The sequence below is a fragment of the Uranotaenia lowii genome, chromosome 2 (genome assembly GCF_029784155.1).
Source record: "Uranotaenia lowii strain MFRU-FL chromosome 2, ASM2978415v1, whole genome shotgun sequence".
NCBI classification, from domain to species: Eukaryota; Metazoa; Arthropoda; class Insecta; order Diptera; family Culicidae; genus Uranotaenia; species Uranotaenia lowii.
Window position 1 is genome coordinate 342,105,753 of NC_073692.1, and position 21,818 is coordinate 342,127,570.

Sequence of the window (21,818 nt, forward strand, 5' to 3'; positions counted from 1 at the left end):
ATAATGTTTTCTCAACTTATTTTTAATCAAATAATTCATGCAGGCAATTAGCGATTACTAAAGAAATATTTCTCTCTGAACACTTAACATATTTGCTCTTAATATGAAATTCTTCATTTTTGAGTTTTGAAATTCATCTGGCTTTCAAAGCCAAAGAAAAACAAGTGCATAAATGTTACTTTAGAGAAAATACAATTTGCCTACCTGCTGTATATATTTTTCGAAGTGTTGTGGGTTTTTGTTCAATGAAAACGGTGTGGAAATACATATAATCTTTTTAAACTTATGTATTTGAATGAAAAAAATTTCACCAAATGGCTGAAAAAATGTCTACTGCCACAGGAATCGGCATAATCTCAATGAGTTTTGTATGACTACATTCTCAAAAAGAACATTAAGAATGGTTCTGGAGGCTATCAGCCTTTTCCAGAGAAATAATTTCATACATTTCGGGAATTTCCGGGAATGAAACTATGATTCCCGAGAATCGGGATTTCCCGAATTTTTCAAATTCCCGGGAATTCCCGCCCGGGAAATCCCGGGACGGACACTCTACTTAAAAATGAATTTTAATCTTTTATAATAAAGAAGTTATGAAGCAAAGAACAACAGTGGCCCATGATACCCTATTCTCCGCTACATTTAGCCATTTATTTTTCGCAATCGTCGTGTAATGTTAACTGTATTGCTGCTTCCACAGATCTGCAGCCACCTCAAAAACTAGAAATATTTTTTTTCAATTCCTTCTCCTTGTTTATCTCCGGAACATTCAACCGAGCCTTGTCAACGAAAAGTTTCTTGTAGGTGATTTTTTAATCAATTTCCAAAACCAGGGTGCCAAATTGACAATACAGAGAACGTAACGAAACAGATTTAATTTTAGGGACGTATGAGGGTTAATATACAGGTGGATTTTTAGAAGTGTTTTAAGAATAAAATGTCTTTACAGTATTTTGAAATACGTCCTGAAAAACGGGCTTGCTAATATTACTAAAGTTTGAATTGTTTTCGATTTTTTCATGAAATCTAAACAATTATTTTTAACTTATTCTTTTTTCCAATCCATTTCAGATTTCATCCAAAAGCCGACTAATCACCATCAATATTGAACCTGGAAGCTTTATGCCACTTTAAAAGCCCCATTAGTCAGTAGCGCACCACACAAAACATTAACCCGGGCGCCCACAAAGAAAAAAAAACAAACTACGGAACCCACACACTGGTTGGTCGTAAGAGGAATTCCGAAAATGTAGTAATACCCCAATCAATTATATTTAGCCGGGAATGTGCAGTGGCAAAACGAAAGCAAAACCTCCAACTCGAACGAAAGCAATCAACAAACGACAGCAACATCTAGTCGGTTGGGCCGTTTCGAGACTGAGACTGGACAAACGATTGTGAGATAGTTGTTACGGACAGAGGAACTTTAAGTCGTTCACGACCTCCTCGGTCATCGTTACTAGATCGTGACTGTCCAAGTTGGACCTCCAAGTTTCGTGAGGGCCTGGCGAAAGTGAGAGTTTGGCAGCAGTAGGAATAGAAGTGGCATCGTCATGGAGCAGTATGTGACCGTTGTTTCGGTTGACGATCATCAGCAGCAGCAGCAGTCGTCGTCGTCAGAGTTGGATCAAGTGGCGCCAGAGGCTGAAGGTGTCAGTTTGGCCGCCAGTAATGAAGTCGTGGGTGTGGTTCCGATGAATGGGACTGGCACCTCCCCGGACTCACAGTTTGTCACAGTGCTGTCGATCAACCATGGCGAGGCAGCGGAAGGAAGTGAACCAGAACAGGTGCTGGTCTATCGGTTACCCGGGGAGCGATTGGGCTTTGGGCTGAAGTTTCAGGGCGGAACCAAGAATAATGAAAAGATCCAGCGGTTGTTCATTCAGTCCTGTGCAGAAAATAGCCCAGCTTCGCGGGTTCAGGCCAGCTGGGGGTATCTGAGGGAGGGCGATGAGATACTGGAGATTGACGGAGTCAGCGTGACGCAAATGACCAGAATTGAGTGCGTCAAGTGTTTGAAGGAAAGTAATTTGGCCATCAAGTTGCTAGTGAGAAACGGGGAAGGAAAGGTTCAAAACTTTTTCGACGATAACGAGGAAGTACCGGAGAAGAAAAGTGTGCCACCGCCACCCCCACCTGTGCCACCAAGGAAGCTTAATAAACGAAAATCGACGGCAGAGCATCAATCTGCCGACCCACCAGCAAAGCAACTAGTGGAGATCGTCCACCCCCCGGATGCTGAAGTTTATTCCAATCTTTTCTGCGACGACATAAGCGATTGGATTAGCGAGTCAGACGATACTGCCAGTACAATTTCTACAGTCATAGACAAATATTCCCTATGTTCTAGTTTATCCTCTGAGGATTACACCATATCGGCCAATCCGAACAATTTGGAGCTAGCCAAAGCTTTAAAACCGTTCACAATGCTAGAAAAAGAATTCAACCTAGATAGCAAATTGGAATCCAATCTATTTGCATTCCAACCGCAAACCCTAAACATCGTTCAGCTAGAGGTGGAAGCACCTCCCATGAACGAGTACGAGAACGTCACGATAGCTAAGGTAGACGAAAATAAAAACTACGAAAACATTGTTGTTCACGCGAGCGATCATCAACCCTCGAACTACGAAAATGTCACCATCCAAACCGTGAGCGATCCACAACCATATGAAAATGTCATCATCTCTACCTCCTCCACGGATAAACCTGACTCGACGGTTTATGAAAACGTTGACCTCAAAGCTCCGCCGCGGCCTCTCCCTCGACAAGCCGGCGCCGGAACCACGATCGCAGTTCTCGAACCCAAGAAACGTGCAGCTCAAGCCGCCAGTGTCGTCGCGCCACCTCGTCAAAAGTCACCCAAACTGGCACAAATCCCTCCAGCACTACCTCACGAATTCAACACCATCCAAAGCTGGCTGCAAGAAGCTACCGAAGTCATCCACGAGTGCGCCTTGGCACCCCCCAACGCAGCAGATCCTTCCCAAGCGAAGGACGACAAACGCACCGGAAGCACCGAAAGCCTCCCACGTCTCATCGACTTCCACCCGAAACTGTCTAGTCCCTACAAGTCCCCTCAACCGTCGCCCATCTCCCCCACGGATGATTGCCAAACCGATGATAGTCTCGAGATGCAACTCGAAAACCCCACTCCCACGAAAAAGTGCATCAAAATTAACAGCACCGAGAACAGTTCCCAGAACCACAACTATATCGAAAGTTCCTCGGAGGAAGAAGACGATGATCGAGACAACGAGGACGAAGAGGAGAAGGTCTATGAATTAGCTCACATGGAGGAGCAGCAGGAGCGGCGATCGTCCTGCGATAGTGGAGCATTCGATAACTATAGCGATGAGGACGGGGAGAAGTTGGGGCCGCCGGAGATTGTTGCCGGTGGACCATCGGAGGCGTACTTTAACTTTCATTGGTCGACCACCTTGCTGCCGCCCATCGGGGAGGTTGAGGAGGAGTTTAGCTCCCTGGAGAATCAACAGAGTGGGTGAGTGACGTCGAATGTGCATTGTAATGAAAAATTGTTATCTTTTTAAATTGACGGTGTTGGTGGAATCAAACTTATTATATTTCGGCTTGAATGTTGATGTATGTTGTCTTCAGAAAAGAGGGTCTGTTTCAAATTCGGCAAACAAGTAGAATGAATTAACGAGAAATTTTAAGAATATTTTCGATAATATTGAAGAAATCAATCGAAACCTAGCTGTGTTAATCAGCGTGAATTACCGAATTCACGTAACAAAATTTCATTTTTGTTATAATTTAATCGGAAATATGCTTTGAAAGCTGGTTCGCCTTTTGAGATGAAGAGGTTTTGCAAATTGAGCATAATTGGGAGCTTTTTTGCAATAGTTTATTCATTTTTAAAAATGATCCAAATCATGGTCGTAGGAAAGAGAAGGGAGTGTTAAACCACCATCTCCCATGAGAGTCCAAAAATGTCAAGCAAAATGTTCTTCTTCAATCTCAAAATTTTAAATTTCTAATCAAATTTCAAAGAACGACTAAAGTGAATCAAAAGTTACAATCTCAACTCAGAACTTCTGCCAAAACCTCGAAAACTTATCCAAGGTCAACAATTCTATTGCAGTTTTTCTCAAAATTTCCCACTTTTTGATAGATATTTAAAGACTGTACTCGAAAATCGCTATCAAAAATTTTCAAAAATTAAGTTGGTGGATGAAAATTTGGGTAGTCTTTAGTCCGGAATATCAAATTAGACTCAATAAAGTCGTCAGATTGCCGAATTTTGGCCGAAGGTTTACACTTTACTTGTAAAATCAAAGATTAATCAAAATTGCTTAATCACAATAATGTATTTTGCGTTCAAACCATGTTTTTGAGCAAATTTTATCCAAAGAAACTGGCTGATGTGTTGCTATGAAAAAAAAAACACAATTTTTCGAGTTTTCTTCTTCTTGATTTTTAAGAATTCCTTAATCTTTCTAGATATTGCTCAGATTTAAGATTGTAAACTTTGAAGCCGAATCCCTGGATTTTGCATGGTTTTGAGATAAATTACCCCGGATTTGCCGTGCCCGGGTAAGTGTGGAAAAATATTTGGTAAGCTATAGTTTCAATCATTTCCGATGTTCTGGTTCCAATTTTTTTGCCTGTGATCGGATTCTGATATAATATAACCTTCTTGGTTTTTAACTATTGGGAATTCATGTTTCAAATTTAGATTCGAAAATCGATTTCAAATTAGGAATTGAGCTAATTTTTATTCAGGTTCAAAATACAGAATTCTGATTCAAAAATAAAATTTATAATTTCCCAAGAAAAAAAAACAGGTAGAAACCACTATTATTAAACGAGATCCTCATTAATTTTTAAAATGACGTTCTTTAATTAAAATCGATTTTCACAAGATTTGAATAATGAAATAAATTATTTATGATATTTTTTGTTGATGAAATAACTTGTACTTAATCTTCTGTTTTGGGAAAAATCAGCTGAAATATATTTTGATTTGTTAAAAATTATTTATACTGTAGATACTTAAAAAACCAAAATCTCAACTATGATCTGAATATATCGAGTTAGCAAAACTTGAAAAAAATATCTAATTTAAACTCGAAACTTATCATTTTGCATCTATTCCTTAATATTTGATACATTATCACCAAAGTTTTTATTTTTTTGAATGAAACCTTTCAAGATCCTTGATTTGTTTTTGAAAGCTTAAAAAAACAGAAGTTATGACACATTTTGTAATATGCATGAGGATTCTAAATTGATAACTACCAAACTCAAGAACTTATCTCGAATAATAAGATACTTTTTGTATATATATTTTTTAAAGATACTTTATTTATACATTTTTCAGGCAAAAATGTTTTAGAGAATTTTTTTCACCAAAACTCTAATCCACCCCCCTCCCCCCGCCCATAAGGTCCTAAGGGCCCTGATCCAAATAATTGAAAAAAAATATTAAAATTAACATTTGATTAAACTGAGTTAATTCACGTCACAACAGTCCTCACTCTCTTAAACAGTGTTTCACGCACAATGCGATGAATTAGTGAGCAAAATTAAATCTGAAATTTCGGAGAATAGTAACTAGAAGAAATGTGTGTTGCTTTTTTAACCCTCTAAAACTTAACCCTGCTATCAAACATGGTTTACTAAAGTAGGCTATAAATCAATGAAAATCATCATTTTTAATTACTTTTAGCGCAAAATGTTTCAAAATATCTATGTTAACCTAAGGATAGCTAGATTCTTTAGGTATACTACTCCGTTGCCTGCATATGTATTAGTAGGCCTACCAAAAATAGTGATAGATATTCCACAGAAATGTATGGAAAATTTTTAAGATATTAGTTTTCTAGAAAAACTACTGATTGAAAAATTCTGCAAAAAATATAAAAATATACACCAAAGTTTTTACAGTGAACTAAGCGCTTATTCTGCGCCGCGCGTGACGTGATGACTGCCACCTCACCTCAGGGTCACCGTGAGATTTGTCACCTTATTCCCGGAGTCGATCCGAGTAAAGTGACAGAGGTTCATTCTAGGTGAGCGACCTAATGAACACATCTGTCAAAATGGTAGAAATTGTTCTGTTTTGATTAGTTTTTGCTCGCGATTCGAATTTTCCGTCCTGATTTTTGAAGTTGTTAGTGAGAATTCCGGTGCGGGAAAGACCACCAACGGGTTATATGGTGACAGCAAGGAAATTAGAAGAAAAAACGAGCATTTTTGTGCCCTCAAGAGGAAAAACCTAAATCCGCATACGCGGAGAGCGAGCGAATTAGTTCGGACGTGCTTTTGGCGGTGGCTTTATTGAAGTTTTTCGATCGTTAGTTCGAGTGGAAAGCGGCTTTTGGAGGTGTTAAGTGATTGTTGCGCGGGTGATATTGGTGGCTTCGGCAGTGAAATCGGATAAAAAGGGGCAAAATCAGTGTTGAACGCGGGAAATCCGGGTTTCATTCCGGGCTGAAGAGGAAGCCATATTGAGAAAGGCACGAAGAAAATTTAGTGCTGGGAGAGGGCGGCTAAAGTGTTAATTTTTTTTTCTCGTGCTGGGAGAGGCGGCAAAAGTTAAAAGGGGTTCATATGCTGTGAGAGAGCGGCTAAAAAGAGTCGGGGTTTATTCAGTGCAAAACGGGCTCTACTGTAGGCCTGTAGTTAAGTGTGTGGGTGGAGGCTTTTATTGGCTACACCAAGGAAAAGCTTTCGGCCGAAAAAGTGATTCACAAAGTGAATGTGTGGGTTGCTAAGCATATCCGATATAGCGAGGGAATAAATATAAGCAGTGAGAGGTTTGCTTGTGTGGGAAAGGTCGTCAACTTGGTTGCGAAAGTGTGAATGAAAGCGAGAGTGGAGGAGAGCCAGGTGCTAACGGGTAAGTCATTCATTTACACGTACATCACTATGAGTCAGCAGTCATTCAATTTTGTTTTGCGGGAGCGATACGGCTCTCCCGACAATAATTACATCATAAGCCGTTTCTATACCAATGAAAATGACATTGCCTTTACTATTTTGGATCAAGTTAGGGAAAAAATCGGAGGAAATTTCAATATTGAGAACATTAAAGAGCTTAACTCTATTATTTCAGATTGTCTCAATAATCGTGGATTACAGAACGACAGTTCCAACTTGAAGGAAGAACATAACGCAAGCACATATCTTATGAAAGTATTAGCAGCAATTTTTGAATGCGAAGTAACGATGTTCTCAGGAAAGGGAGAGGTAAAAATTTTTAGCAGAGGGAAACGAAATCCTCTTTTTGGTTTTGATCTTCAGTTTTTAGTAAACGATGCAGGAGGACTTGAAAGCGTGATGAAAATTGAAAAGGTTTCTGATTGTGCCAGGATTGGAACGACGAATGAAAACGCTAATTGCATAGATATAAAGGGGAAAGGTGATGATTTCAGAAGTGACAATGAGGGACGATTAGTTTATTATACACGTACCGAGGAAATAGTTTTGAAAATCGCAAATTACGAACAAAACACCATTTTCGATTGTTTGCAGTTAGGTCTTAGAGAGCACTTTAAAAAAGGCCAAACCACGGATTCGGTGGTACAAAATTGGAATACTGAGGGAATCAGACTCGCAAATTTGGGTGCTAACGACAATTTAACTAAGGATGGGCTTATTGATTATTGTCTTAAATTTGTAAAGTGCCTCAAACGGTTTCTGAATGTGGAAGTCGTCCTGTTTTTCGAGGATTCTGAAGAAGTTATTATTGGTTCACGGAAAAGCAATTGTCAAGCGATTTGGATAATGATACACGTCAGCTCTTCCATGGAAGTGAAGTATGTTGAAGATCTTCAAATTAAGAAAAGACCTGATTGGAATGGGGAAGGTATGACATTAGGTAAAGAGTACTACCATGTTAATAACGAGACTTACAATTTTGCCTCTACAACCCTTGGAAAACGCTTCACTATAAAGCGGGTTATGGGAGATGGAAACTGTCTTATTCGATCGTTGCTTGATCAATTGAGTATTCAAAGAAACCAATCATTAACATCAAACTACAATGTGTTCAAAGCCAGACAAATGATAGCACAATACATTGAATTAAATAGAAGCCGCTTCGAGGTATTTCTTTTAGAATACACTGAAGTTTACGGTGGTTTTGAAAATGTTGTAAGAAAAATTAGAGAAGATAAATTTTGGCTAGGACATGAAGCAATAGTAGCGTTCTCAGAAATTTTCGGAATGCTCATACAGGTCACTTGCCCGAATAACTATGAATTCAATCTAGGGTTAGAAGACAGTACAAGCATCTTAAAAATTTTCTACTGCGGAGGGGATGTTTTGAATCATTACGATAGTATTTTGAATTCACATTCTGATTCTGAAACTAATTCCACCAACATAGAGAACATCGAAAAAGATACTTTGACTATGACAAAAGTTGACAAATCAATAAATGAAAGTACTGGGGAAAGTGGTGACCAATTACCTAAAACCAAAAATAGAGACCTGAAAGTAGCATGTTGGAATGTGAGAGGATGCAGGACAAAATCCAAACGACAAGAGATTGATGAATTACTAAACCATTATCAAGTTGACTTAGCGTTCTTACAGGAAGTAAACACACTAGGTCAGGAAATAAATACTCTTAATTACTGCTGGAAAGTAATCGACCAAAGACATAACCGAACTAGGGGACTAGCTATACTTTTGAGGAAACAGGACAGAAACAGTGTACAAATCCTAAAATCTAAGGAATTAAATAGAGGAATTGCTTGGACAAAATTGAAAGTTGGAAATGAATTGTTCTTTGTTGTCAATGTTCACGCTCCAAATCGTAATCAAAATACGTTTCTTTCAAATTTGTTAGAAGGTACTAAGAATAACAGAAACAAATTACTGATTCTTGGCGACTTTAATGCCCAGGTTGGTTTGAAAGATAAGTCTATCGAAGATGAACGTTTTATAGGCAACGCTTTAGGACATGAATACTGTAATCAAAATGGAGAACTGTTCAAAATGTTTTTGCACACTGCTAACTTGAAAAATATTTCATCCATAATAGGTAAAGACATTGATCATACATGGAAGGGACAAGATAAGCGAAGTCAAATTGATCACATCTTAAAACCTCCGTGCACTGATTATTATGTCAGGTACATCAAGGGTGTATGGACTCCTATTAGAACGGATCATAAATTGATAATGGCTGGAATAGTTTTCAAAAGAAGTTTAAATAAAGAAACTAAAGATTCCAAAGCTCTAAAACTCAACCTAGAACTACTAAAAATACCCAAAGTTCAAGAAAAGTACCAAAATAAGCTACAAGATATTTTAACTGAAACTGACTTTAAAACGCGAGACATTAACGACAAATACTATACATTAGCTAAGGCACTAAAAAAAGCTGCATACAGTACTCTTACAAATTCAACAGCTCCAAGCACACCGACGAGGAAAAAAGCACTTAACCGTTTGAAGAAAGCTATGGAGTGGACCAAAAAACACCCTGACATGGAAATCTATAAACACAGGCTAGCAAACAGAAGGCAAGAACTATGTGTAGCAAATAAAAAACACAAGGAAAAAGAAATCATGAACTTTTTCAACAACCTTAACGATTTTGATGCAGGAGTAAGGATTCGAAAAACTTATAGTTATCTTAAAGGGTATGTCAAGTCTAGGAAGAAAAAAAGCGCTCTGATTAGTTTGAGAACATGGGAAGATATTTTAAAATCTTTTGAGGGCCCAGAAATTGAATTTTGTAAAGAACATGATTTCATTCCTTTACCAAGTCCTCCAACGCCTGAAGAGTTAAAGACAATAATAAGAAATTCAGCAAATGGGAAATCGTCAGGATCTGATAAAGTTTACATGGAGTTTCTTAAATTTGCGAACGATGACACTGTTCGAATTCTAATAGAAATCGTCCAAGAAGCTTACATACAGAACGAACTTCCGCAGGAATGGAATCAAACTGTCCAGATTCCTATTCCAAAAAAATCTGGTGCAAAAGATGCGGATGATTTCAGGAGAATATCTTTATGCAACGTTGTATACAAAATTTATGCTAGGTGGTTAGATAGCAAGCTTCGAATATATGCAGGAGAGGTAGGATTGCACCAAGCTGCATTTACTAATAATAGATCTACTAGTGATCATATCTTCATTGCGAGAAGAGTGATGGAAGAGCATTGGAATGGAGGGAAAAATTTGTTCGTGCTAGCATTAGATATCAAAAAAGCTTTTGATACAGTGAAATTAAAATGTTTAGAACAGGTTGTAGCGAATTTAAAAGTACCATCACGCTTCATTGACAGAGTCCTTGCTTGTGTTAAAAGCGAAATGACGCAAATTTTATGGGAAAATCAATTATCCAGCAGCGTTAAAAGAGGTATGGGTATCAAGCAAGGATGTCCACTATCGCCTCTATTATTCAATTACATTATGCAAGATGTCCTTCTGAGAGTACAACAACAGGTAAAAAATCTTAAATTGATTGGATTAGGTAACCTGCAACTCCCCCTTCTATTGGCTTTTGCTGATGATTTACTCATAATTTCATCTAATCAATCAGAATTAGAAGAGATTTTGTGTACAGTGGAAGAAGAGTTAGCTAAAGTAGGGCTTGTTATAAACAACAACAAAAGTCAAGTTCTTATCAGACATCCTAATGCAAAAACACAATATCATCAAAGCATGTCCTTGAATGGCAAGGAGTTCAAGGTTTGCGATAAAATTAAATACTTAGGAGTTTGCATAACTTCTACACTTAATAGGAAGATGACTAATAGAGATAGGTGCCGAAGCGCATTGCAAATATCAAAATTTATCATCAACTTTTGCAAGACATTTAAACCATCATGGGAGATAGGCAAATTGATATACAAAACTGTAATAGCACCAGCACTTTTGTACGGTACCAAAGTAGCAGTTTTAACTAAAAAAAAGCAGAGTTTCTATGGCAGATTATGAAAAGTTTATTCTTTTAAATATATTTAGGAACTGCAAAAAACCGGATGGCACTAAATTTAATGCCAGGAAGCTTTTAGATGGTAAGACTATAAATAGAAGAGTAAGTGTAGGAAGGATATGTTATTATGGACACATCAGGAGACGGGAAAATGACCACCCGTTAAGTATTGCTTTTAATTTGGATACTCGTAGGAAAAAGAGAGGTAGACCAAGTTTTACATGGAAGAATTCACTGTTAGCAGACTTTTCGAAGATAGGCTATGAGGTAGATGAGCATTTGGATGAAGTAATAAAAGACAAAGAGAAATTAAAAAGAAAAGCTGAAGAAATATATAAAAACTCCCATAGTGAAATCTCAGATGGAACTTCCTCCGATGAAGAAAATCAATCACTTAAGCATTGGAAAAACAAGACAATGTAGATGTACATGTAAAATGAATGAACTTGAACCTAAAATGAGTGTGTGTGTTAATGTGTGCTGCAATTACCAACCAAGGTTGAAGAAAGGGGTTGAGAAACGATTTTTAATATTTTACTAATGAACTTAATATAAATTTTATTTCCAGGTGGTTTTAAAGGTAACTTGTCTATCTAACTGTATAAAATAAAATATAACATAAATCAAATTTCGGGGTTCGGGGGGGTTCCATCCGGGCATCCGATTGAAGCGATTTTTGAGGAGAGCATTGGGCTACCTCACCAGCACTGAATCGTGAATTGAGGACGGGCTCGTCTCCCCACCCAGCTGAGCGCTCTGCATTGTAATGGTCGACTCAAATGTTAGATAGGTTTATTATGTTCTTTCGATGGAGACAACTCAATCCTTTCCCCATCTAGAGCTATAAGCGCTTCTGCTTATATCTCTTCTCCTTTGGAACAGTCCATTCAAAGGCATTTGAACTTATCAATCGGATGAGTCTGGAACAAATTACAGAGCAAGAGTTGCTCGCTGCTACCGGCTGTGCCTTGCTACCTGGGTGGTAGAAATACATACATACATACATACAAGAGGAAAAACCTAAATCCGGAACCTGCGGAAACAAACGCACAATTGACGGCTGCTCTGCTTTAATCAACCAGTGCACAAAAGGCTAATTAAGGTAAATAAAATGATTTTATTTAATAAAGCATTGAACCAAATGAAAGAAGCGAATTCAATTGATTTCTTTATGACGGGTTATTTTTCTTTATAACCTCCCAGGAAATTCATTTTTGTTTAAATGTTCTGACTTGTCGCTTATTGATACCGGTATACCTCACCTGTATCCTTCACTTGAATTCCACATTATGAAAAATATTAGCATGGCATATTATCATAAACAAGTGAAAATAAAATTAAAAGTACTAATATTTGATTTTCAAAGTTTTCGTCATTTCATCGTATTAATGTTTCGCAAATCAAATTTCAATTAAAACTGAATTTTGGATTTCATTAGGAGATCATACTTTCCATTCAGTATTGCAATTCAAATTACATATTTTAGATAGCAAAGGAAAACTTTAAATATATTTAAAAATCATATTTGTTAATAAATTTGTTTCATTTTGATTCCAAAATCATCATTTATTAGTATAATTAACTATTTAGAGCCTAACATTCTGATTTACATTAATTTTCGATTAAATTTCTTTCTCGTCACCACCTTAAAAGGTACCGACAATTCTCACCTAAAATCGTCACCTGAATGCGAAGATTCTCCCCCACGGTGACTACGAGAATAGGGTAAGAACTCTCAAAGTTCATCCGAAGTGACGTTCCACACCTAAACCGACTGCTGGAATAGAGTGACTCGACTATCATCACGTCACGCGCGGCGCAGAATAAGGGCCATTGTTAATAAATTTTTTTATTGGGTTAAAAAATTGCATTCTGCTAGATTCCTTACAGCTGATTTTTCCAAATTTTGTTAGATCTAGAATAAAGTAGCATTCATTACAAGTTGTAACAAGTCAATTTTAAGACAAATTTTTACAAGTACATTTGAAAAAATGTTTCCGAAATTCGAATATTTTGTTGAAATACTGCTAAACTGCCAAAGAAAAACTCGTAGTCAGAATATTGAACGCTTTTGAGCATAAATTTTACTAATTGCTACACAACTTATTTCAAAGTATGGGACTGGTTACTTATTTTAACAATATGACTCCTCCATTTTCCACAAATTGTAGTTTTGTTTCAAATCCCATACATATCGTTCGAAATTTCATTACTATTAAGCGCAATGTTATACCTTTTGATCTACCTATCTTGTGTTATCCTAACAATTCACAGTTAAGTGAATCTTTAAAACATGAGAAATCTGGAAAGGGCCTGAATTTTCTAGCTGACCATTTGAGTATCCTCAGAAATCCTTGGTCCATGAGCTTTTTTCGGTCTAAAAAATGATTGGCAGTTAGGCTTAAGAGTGACTTAGAAAAAGTAATAAAATAACCCCGCCTAAGGGTGGGTTTTATTTACAAATAAACAACAACAAATAAAAATAAGTAGGTACAATATTTATTTTTCGTATAAATTGAATATCACAATTTAAACAAAATTTCTATTAAAACAAGCTGTCCCTGTGCAGCTGATACCATGGGTTTTGAAAGTAAAAAATGCTTTTAGATTTGTATGTATGATTATGATGATTTTTTTTGTCTTTTTCAATCTAGGGACAAATGTTACTATTTAACCTATTTCTTTTAATAAATTTCGATTAAAGCATTTGGATGCTCTGATTTAAATATTTTCTGAACATTTTCAAGATTTAAACTTAATGACTTAAATTGAAAAGCGATTTTAATAAATTAAATAAGATAGGAAAGAAATAATCTGTTCAGGCTACGATTCTTTTATGTATTCATTTTATTTTTTGGAAATTTTCATGTGAACATCACACAAAATCACAATAAAAAATTCATTTCTACTTTTTAATGTACATCTTAATTTAAAATTAAGGTACACCAAGGAAAATGTAAACCGTAAATGTTCGGAATTAAAGCGCTAATCGCTAATTTGTCTGCTCCGTTTTTGTTAGATAACTATCGTTTTAATTTATTTTTTCACCAAACTTTTGCACCAGCAGATAGACAAACGGAACCACAAGTAATCAGTCCAGGAAGAATGCTGATATATGCTTTTTTAAAGTCCGCTACTTTTTTGTCGACAAATTTATTTTCTTACAGGATTTCAGTTGAAAAAAGGATAAACAAACTCTACTAGGTGCAATGATTCAAGCAGGAATGCTTATAAAAATTATTTTCTATAAAGTGATGGCGTTTTTTGAGCCGTAAGTTCTCCAGAAATAAGTTTAAAAAATTAATATCAAAACAAGAATGTAGCGGACTAACTAGCGAATAGCGTTTTAATGCCGACCTCTGTGTAAACGGATTTTACCATGGTAAAACTTCCATGTGCCTTAGAAAAATAATAACATTTTCATAAAAAAAAACTCAGTTATCGTTTGTAGCACCACTAAGCTAGTTCCTACCTTTTTTAGTTTTCTCGTTGAAAGTAAAATATTCAAAAATATAGGCAAAATCCCATTGAATTTTTTTGATGGTTTTAAAGTTTAAAAGGTTTATTATACATACCTAGTTAAGTAAATGGTACATGTCCAAAGAAATGTTTCGGATCGATCTTTGTCGAAAACATCTGATTCTGAAGATTGCACCAAGATTTAATCAAGAAGTGTAAAAATCACATCTAGGCTTCATATCGTCACCACGTGCATTCAAAATATGCTAGTTGAGAAATAGGCGCCCAAATGTTTTTTTTTTCTTTTTACCAGCGATCACTGATTAGTATGCTTTGCTTTAGTTATTATCCTCTCGTGAGGTTTGCTCGCGATGCCTTGCCGATGGTAACGACAAAAAAACCTCCCAAAGGGATGAAAATTTCGAAAAAAATGAAAGCCATGACTTTTTAATTCCAGATTTTGGCAATAATATAAAATAATAATTTAATTATCATGGACAATTGATGTAGTTTTGTTTATTTTTGATTTGATAAAAACCTTTTCTCATGCCTACAGAATATTTTAAAAGTAATTACGTGAACTGAGGCCTTTCGGAGGAGAAGTCAGACTAAAACAGTCACACGATAATTTTATATGATGGAAGGCCATGTCTGAAAATCTTTAAAAATTTAAGTGCTGGAAGTCAAGTTCCTTAACCCCTTCGAAGCAATCAATTTATCAAAACTTTAAGAAAATTAAAATGAAATCAAAAACTTAAAACTTATTCGAGCTGAAGTTTCTCATCGAAGCACCCTAAAACATGATGAACTTGCACGCAACTTTGACTTGCTTGCAACATGAACATATTCGAATAAATTGCGTACCGCTGTTAACAAACTGTTTTGCAGCTATTCAGGGGCATTTCTTTGCTCGATTACCTTTTGGTGTGTGAACGTAACGTTGGAACTTCCAGCTTGGAAGTCGGTTGGAGAAAAAGAAAGCATAGCATACCTATCGGGGAGTTCCGTTTGCGAAACATTTTCGAAAACTCTTGGAAACGGAACAGATGAAAAACTTAACTGAACATTCGTCTCTTTTTTTCATATTCAAATTGAAAAATGTTAAAGTGAACGTATTCATAAATCTTAAAGAATTGGCATTTTACCGATTATAAGTTCTGTTTATAGTAGGTATTTTATGATTTACATTTCGAAACTAGGTTAAACATTCTTCATTGAGAATTTACTCTTAAATCACCCTTGGCTTGTGACATTTTAATTATCGACACTATATATCGTGCACAAATTAAAACTAGTTTCTTAACGTAAATTCCGATTTGCAAATTAATTAGATAACCTTTTCTATTAAAACTTTTCATTTGACTTACAAATTTTATACGTCGACAAGTTAACACCATGTCGTTTAGCTCTCACGATGGTTCACTGAATTGACAAAACAAATCTAATATCCTTCACTTTTTTATTAAAATTTTGGCTCAAAAAAGATCGTTTATGCCGTTTATTAAATGTAGGTTTATAAGTTAATCAGTTATCATTGATTGATTTGGCATAAAACTGACACATTTTAAAACTCCATATCACCAAAACTAAATGTGATAGTCCAAATTTGACAAAACATTCGAAATCAGGACGCTGAAATCTACTAAATCAATCATAAAAACATTAGAACCAAAATGCTTCTCTCTTGAGTTGTCAATCTTATTTTGTTTATAAGTTTTTATAATGGTAAGAGGAATGGCCGTAGGAACGGGGGAGGGGGTTGGGATGGTTTTGGGAGTTAAACCCCCCCGATGAGGGTCCATCAAAAGCAACCAAGGTATTTTACTCTAAACTCAAAATTTTAAATTTTTAATCAATTTTTGATTATGGAGTAAGGTTATTCGATAGTAACAACTCGAAACTGACTTCAAAACCTCGAAAACCAATCCCAGGTTATGAATTCAGCTACAGATTTTCAAAATTTTCTCACTTATGAATAATAATTCGTTTCTTGAAGCTATTTTTTTCTGGTTCCTTACAATCCAAACAGAATTTTTTTTTTGTGTTTTAAAATTTCGGATTATTTATCCAGTTTAGGACTCTTGTTTTTGGGTTCGAATCATTTTTAAAAATAGAAATAAAAAGCTGTGTTTGAAAATAATTGACTTTAAAAGTTAAGTTTTTTTGTGTCATATTCCGATTCGAAGTTTATGAACTTAATATCTATGCTTAATTTAAACATAACAATGCTTCAGAACAGGGATATAAATTCATCATTTGAAATTTTTTTATTTGACTTGCAATTTGGATTAGAAATACAAATACATAATTGAAATAAAGAATAATCATTGAAACCCAAAGCATTCGAATTATTATTATAGATTCATAATTGAGGGCTCCAAATCTGATTTCAATTCTTGGTTTATATTTCGAAATTTAGAGACCGTTTACATTTCAGAAAACGTATTGATATTCCGAAACAGATTGAAAAAATTCAATTTTTAATCTGAGTTCAAAATTCAAATTCAGATTCAGCTCGTGAATTAGTTCTATAATCAAACTAAAATTTTCAAGATGACAATTTCGGTAAAGTTTAAATTGCAAGAGATTGCAGGATGATAATTCTGATTGTAAAAGTTAGACTTAAGAATTCAACCACAGTCAGTTCGTTTGCACAATGCAGCCGAAAATGACAAAAATTCAATACAATTTTAATTTATTTTGCAAAAAAAAAAATACATCAACAAGGATTTATTTTTAATGTAAATTAATTGATGATAAGGAAACATGTATCTTCTCTTCAAGAAATTCAGGGAATTTCATATGCTTTGGTGTATTAAATTTAAATATTGCAGTATTTTCAAAAATCAAATTTCAAACTAAAATATTTAACAAAAATCGAGTTAGTTTAAATACGATTTGTACTGCAATATTTTAAATCTTTTTCTTCTACCTCTGAAAATTTGATTTATTTTCAGAATTTTCTTTCGAGATAAAAGGCTCTCTTAAAAAAAATATTGTAAATTCAAAGCAAATAAGTAAAATTGAGCTGGCCAGATTACCCGGTTTTACCCAGACTTGCCTGGATAGTACATAAAAAAATAGGGAATAGTTCGGCCGCCCAAATTTTGTTGAAAAAAAAACCTCCGGATTTATTCACATTTTATTGGAAAAAAAATTAATCATTATAATTTAAAATTTTGTCACCCAAAAATTAAACTTTAAAAACTAGATTCATTAAAATAAACATACAGGATTTTTTTTTGGAGACGATTCAAAATCTAATTGTGTTTTTTTGCGAACAAAAAAATTCATTTTTTCTTTATTATTGTTGTTTATCAAATTTTCCCGAATTTTGACCGGATTTTGTTTTGAAAATTCAGGATGGACTTTCCGAATTTTGCCAGGTTTCAAATTCAATAACCCGGATTCGCCCGGCCCGGATACGGATGGTTAAGAAGCCACTCTAGGATGCTCACGAAGTTCAAACCAAGCATCGTTGTGAAACCCTTGATCATAAATATGATAAAAAGTCTATGGTTTATGGGGATAACTGAATGCAGACCCTTTAAATAATGCAAAAAATCCATTTCCAACAGGAAAAAAGTGTTGCCTGACTAGTAGACACCAAGTAAATAACTAAATGATCAGTTCCAAAGATCGCAATCTGTGCATCCGGTTTTTACGCAATTAACAGATGTGTTCTGATGGACAAAACACATTTTGTTAAAACCGGATTTAAGAGATCAAATTCTTCGAGATGACTACTCATGAAAAGGTTCCAACCAGATTCCAATTGCTTTTTCCAGGTGAGTTTGGGAAAAATATCATGATTTTGCAGAGGTTTTGCTTCTGTGGTAAGAAAAAAATTCAATACATGACTGAAAAAACTGTGCAAAGATAAAAAAAGAGATTTTATGAAAAAGTTAGAATATTTCTTGAAATCATTGATAATTTTTTTTTATATTTTTCATTAAATGTCATATTAACACCTTGTTTTCGTCTCTAGAAAGTATTTCGATCAAATTAATACTTTTTAAAATACACACGTTTGTAACTGCACGGATTCTAAATGATCATAGCACTATTGGACGCATAGACGATAAGCTAAGTTCACCAGATTTTGATGCAAACTTAAGATTTCAACCATCGATGAAAGTAAGTTTCCTGATTTGTTTTTAAAGGATTCTTTATACAAATCCTAATCATCATTTGAAAGATTCTAGGATGTATTTTTAAAAATGTCTAATTGTCTAAAAAATGTCCTCCCCCCCATGAGTCAGCTCTTCCTACGGCCCTGGTAAGAGGTGATTATTGGAAAATCCTTTTTCAATCATTAATAACTTGTCATTTTAATCTTCATATTTGATTTGATTTTTCTAATGAATTTACCAAATTTTAAAGTACAGTTTTTTTTTTGCAATTTTTAAATAAGTTAACTGAATTTTAAAGTCTCACTATTTTAATTTTCAGAAAATTTTTTGATAAGTTTGTCTATGTTTTGCAATTTGGAAATTTTGGTGTTCTAAAACATAAATCTGTGATTCCTTTCCTAATAAAAATTTAACATTTCAAATAGCGATTAATTTTTTTTTTCAAATTCAAAACAATAGGGAGAGTGGGGATACTTGATCCCCTTTTCTTATTTTCACCATATCTTTTTGGAAAAAATTAGCAACTCGCCGTCTTTGACATTTTCTGAAAGCTTGTAACTTCAAGTTCCTATGCTCCAAAAATTAGAACGATACTTGAACCCGTTGATGAACTAGAAGCATTTTCGTGGGAGTAAAAAATAGCGATTTTTCTGAAGTTAGGGGAGACTTGATCCCCTATTAAGGGGGGGGGGGGGGGGTAGGGTCTAACGGGTATAAAAAAACACCATTTTCACGATTTTTTTCTAGAGCTATCGTTCAAACAAATGTATTCAAATTTTTTGCATTATACAAAGCATTGTTAAAAGAACATTTAGTAATTTTTTCGTAGAAAAATATTGAAAAATGAGCCGGTGACGGAGCATTTTCGAGGATGCCTTTTAGAAAACAGGATTTGCGGTGGACACTGTATCTCAGCACAGAATCATCTGAAGTCAAAAAATCAGAGCACAATATTTTTAATAGATGTTTTTCTGGACCCCAACGTTTTTATTTAACTTAAAAATATTTTTATGAAATTTTTGTGGCTGTTTGAAGTAAAAACTACGATTTTTCACTTAAAAATCCGCCATTTTTCACCTCTTAAATCTCCCCAAAGTAAAAAAATCAAAAAAGAAAAACGTTGGGGTCTGGTATTTTATATGTAGAAAATATGTTCCAAATTTGAAAACAATCGGATAAGTAGTTTTCAAATGACGATGTCCACGGACTTTAAAAATGTGCTTTCGAGAAAAACGCGTTTGAAGTTTCTGCTCTTGCTTTCTTGCAGTATAAGATAGGAGGAGATAAAGGCCTATAACTTCTACAGTTTTGCTTCAATTGACTTGAAAATTTGACACAACATTCTTGAAATGTTTTACAATAAGAAAATAAAAAAATAAAAAAATCGATTTTTTGAAAGTGTTAGACCCTACCCCCCCCTTAAAGGAGACTTGATCTTTTATTCAGGAAGCCCTAATTCTTGTATAAAAATCAAACAAAACCCCAAGATAGAATGTTAATTGACTATTTTGGTCATGTTTGTTCCCATTTCACAATTTGTAGCAGACATAAGAATAAAATTCTATAACTTTGTCTCAACGCTAATAACATTGCATACTTAAAGGCGCTATTTTTTATAATTAAAAGAAAATTAATTATTTTTGCTCTTTTCTTCAGACAATTGTTTGATAAATATTAGTTTTTGGATAAATATAAGTAGGTTATTTCGTAAGATCTGGAAACACTGCTTAAGTTGCGGACGTGACTTGTACAGAAGAAAAATAATCGCGAATTTAAGATGGTTGTGTTTGATTTTTATTGAAGTTTTTATGTTCTGTCGCTGTAGGAAGTGCATGTGCTAAAGTGGAATACGGAGTTTTGAAGAAAATAATCTTCAGAAGAGGAAAAATAGTGGAAATCGTTAGTGTTTTTTGCTTGCAATTTGGATGTCTGATGACGAAAAGCTATTTGGGCGAGTGCTACCAAATTTTAAACACAGATAGCGCTGATGTTGCAATGCTTATTAAAAGCTATCAAAGATGGCGCTAACGCATCAAAGCTCCGAAGCCAATGTGTGCGTTATAGGTGTTACTCAACAAGGCAAATCTAAATGGATTGGAAAAACGAGCTAAGTATTCAATTTTGAAATTATTTCTTAAAGGTAGTTTATTTCCTAAAATTTCACATTTTAAAAGATACATTTCCCTAACCTATGTTTACGTCACTTCAGTTAAAAAAATATCCCCTTATTATGTATTTTGTTCTAAAGTGCTGAAAAATGAAGTTTCTATTTAAACAAAAATATCAACCTATAGTTGTTTTGTTAAGGTTATTAAATCTATTTATTACTCAACCAGAGCATTTATATATTTTGTAATTTTTCAGTGCCAATACTCAATCTGAATAAATCCGGGGCTAAATAAGATTGACTATGAAAAATTTATAAAATTGGTCAGATGAAATTTAAATTACCATCCTTTAAAGATTTATTGAAAAATAAGTATCCTTGTATGATTACAGAAAATTTACATTGGTTTCAATCGACTGTCAATAAAATATACTGTTGGTATTAATGACTAAGTTAAAAAATTGAATTTGGGGCACTGTAGATCATGATGTTTGAAATGCATTAGTGTTAAATTAATGAAAAACAAAGGGGATCAGTAAACAATTGAGAACAGAGTTATTCATCATAATGAATTGGGAAATTTTTTCCATCGTTAAGTGTTATTTTCCTTTTTTTTGTTTTTTAGTTTTGTTTATTTTGTTCATTAAAATTTTGTTTTTGTTTTTGTATATTTGCCTCGTTACAGTTGAAAAAATGAAGAGAAATATTAATTTCAAAACGTAGGATTCTGTATTTTTTTTATATGTATAGTGTAGTGTAATTGAATTATTCTGGAGATATCTATTCGGCAGTATCTCTTATGCAATGTGCGATGTGTTTAAAAATTATTGTGAAAAGCAATTAGAAAAAAATCATAGAGTTATGTTTCTGGACGTTGGAGCAAATCAGTTTATTTTATAATTTAAAGATTCATGTGTAATAGTTACTGTGGAATATAATCACGTAATGTTCAAATTGAGAAAACTTCTTAAAATACAACAGTGAATATGTTTAGGGTGCCAATTTTTGCTAGTGTTCTTAGTTTCGTGTTTTTACGCTCGTCGCAGCAGCGAAGGAATGCTCGAGTAATTTGAAATGTCTAGTTGAATAAATAGTTTTTAGAGGTTTTAGTAGCACTTACTCTATATGGTCGGGATTCAACCAGAACGAACTGAACGCCATCAACATTTTTTCGAGGTACTCGAACTTTATGTGC

General features: G+C 34.6%; 1 protein-coding gene across 1 annotated transcript in view; it reads left to right on the forward strand.

Annotated features, from left to right (window-relative positions):
• LOC129743032 (uncharacterized) overlaps window positions 1-21,818 on the forward strand; it is a 246,130-nt gene that overhangs the window by 158,889 nt on the left and 65,423 nt on the right. The window contains exon 4 of the mRNA XM_055734975.1: window positions 1,072-3,502. Coding sequence (XP_055590950.1) covers window positions 1,554-3,502 — 1,949 coding nt within the window. The 5' untranslated portion in view covers window positions 1,072-1,553. The remainder of the gene's footprint in view (window positions 1-1,071; window positions 3,503-21,818) is intronic.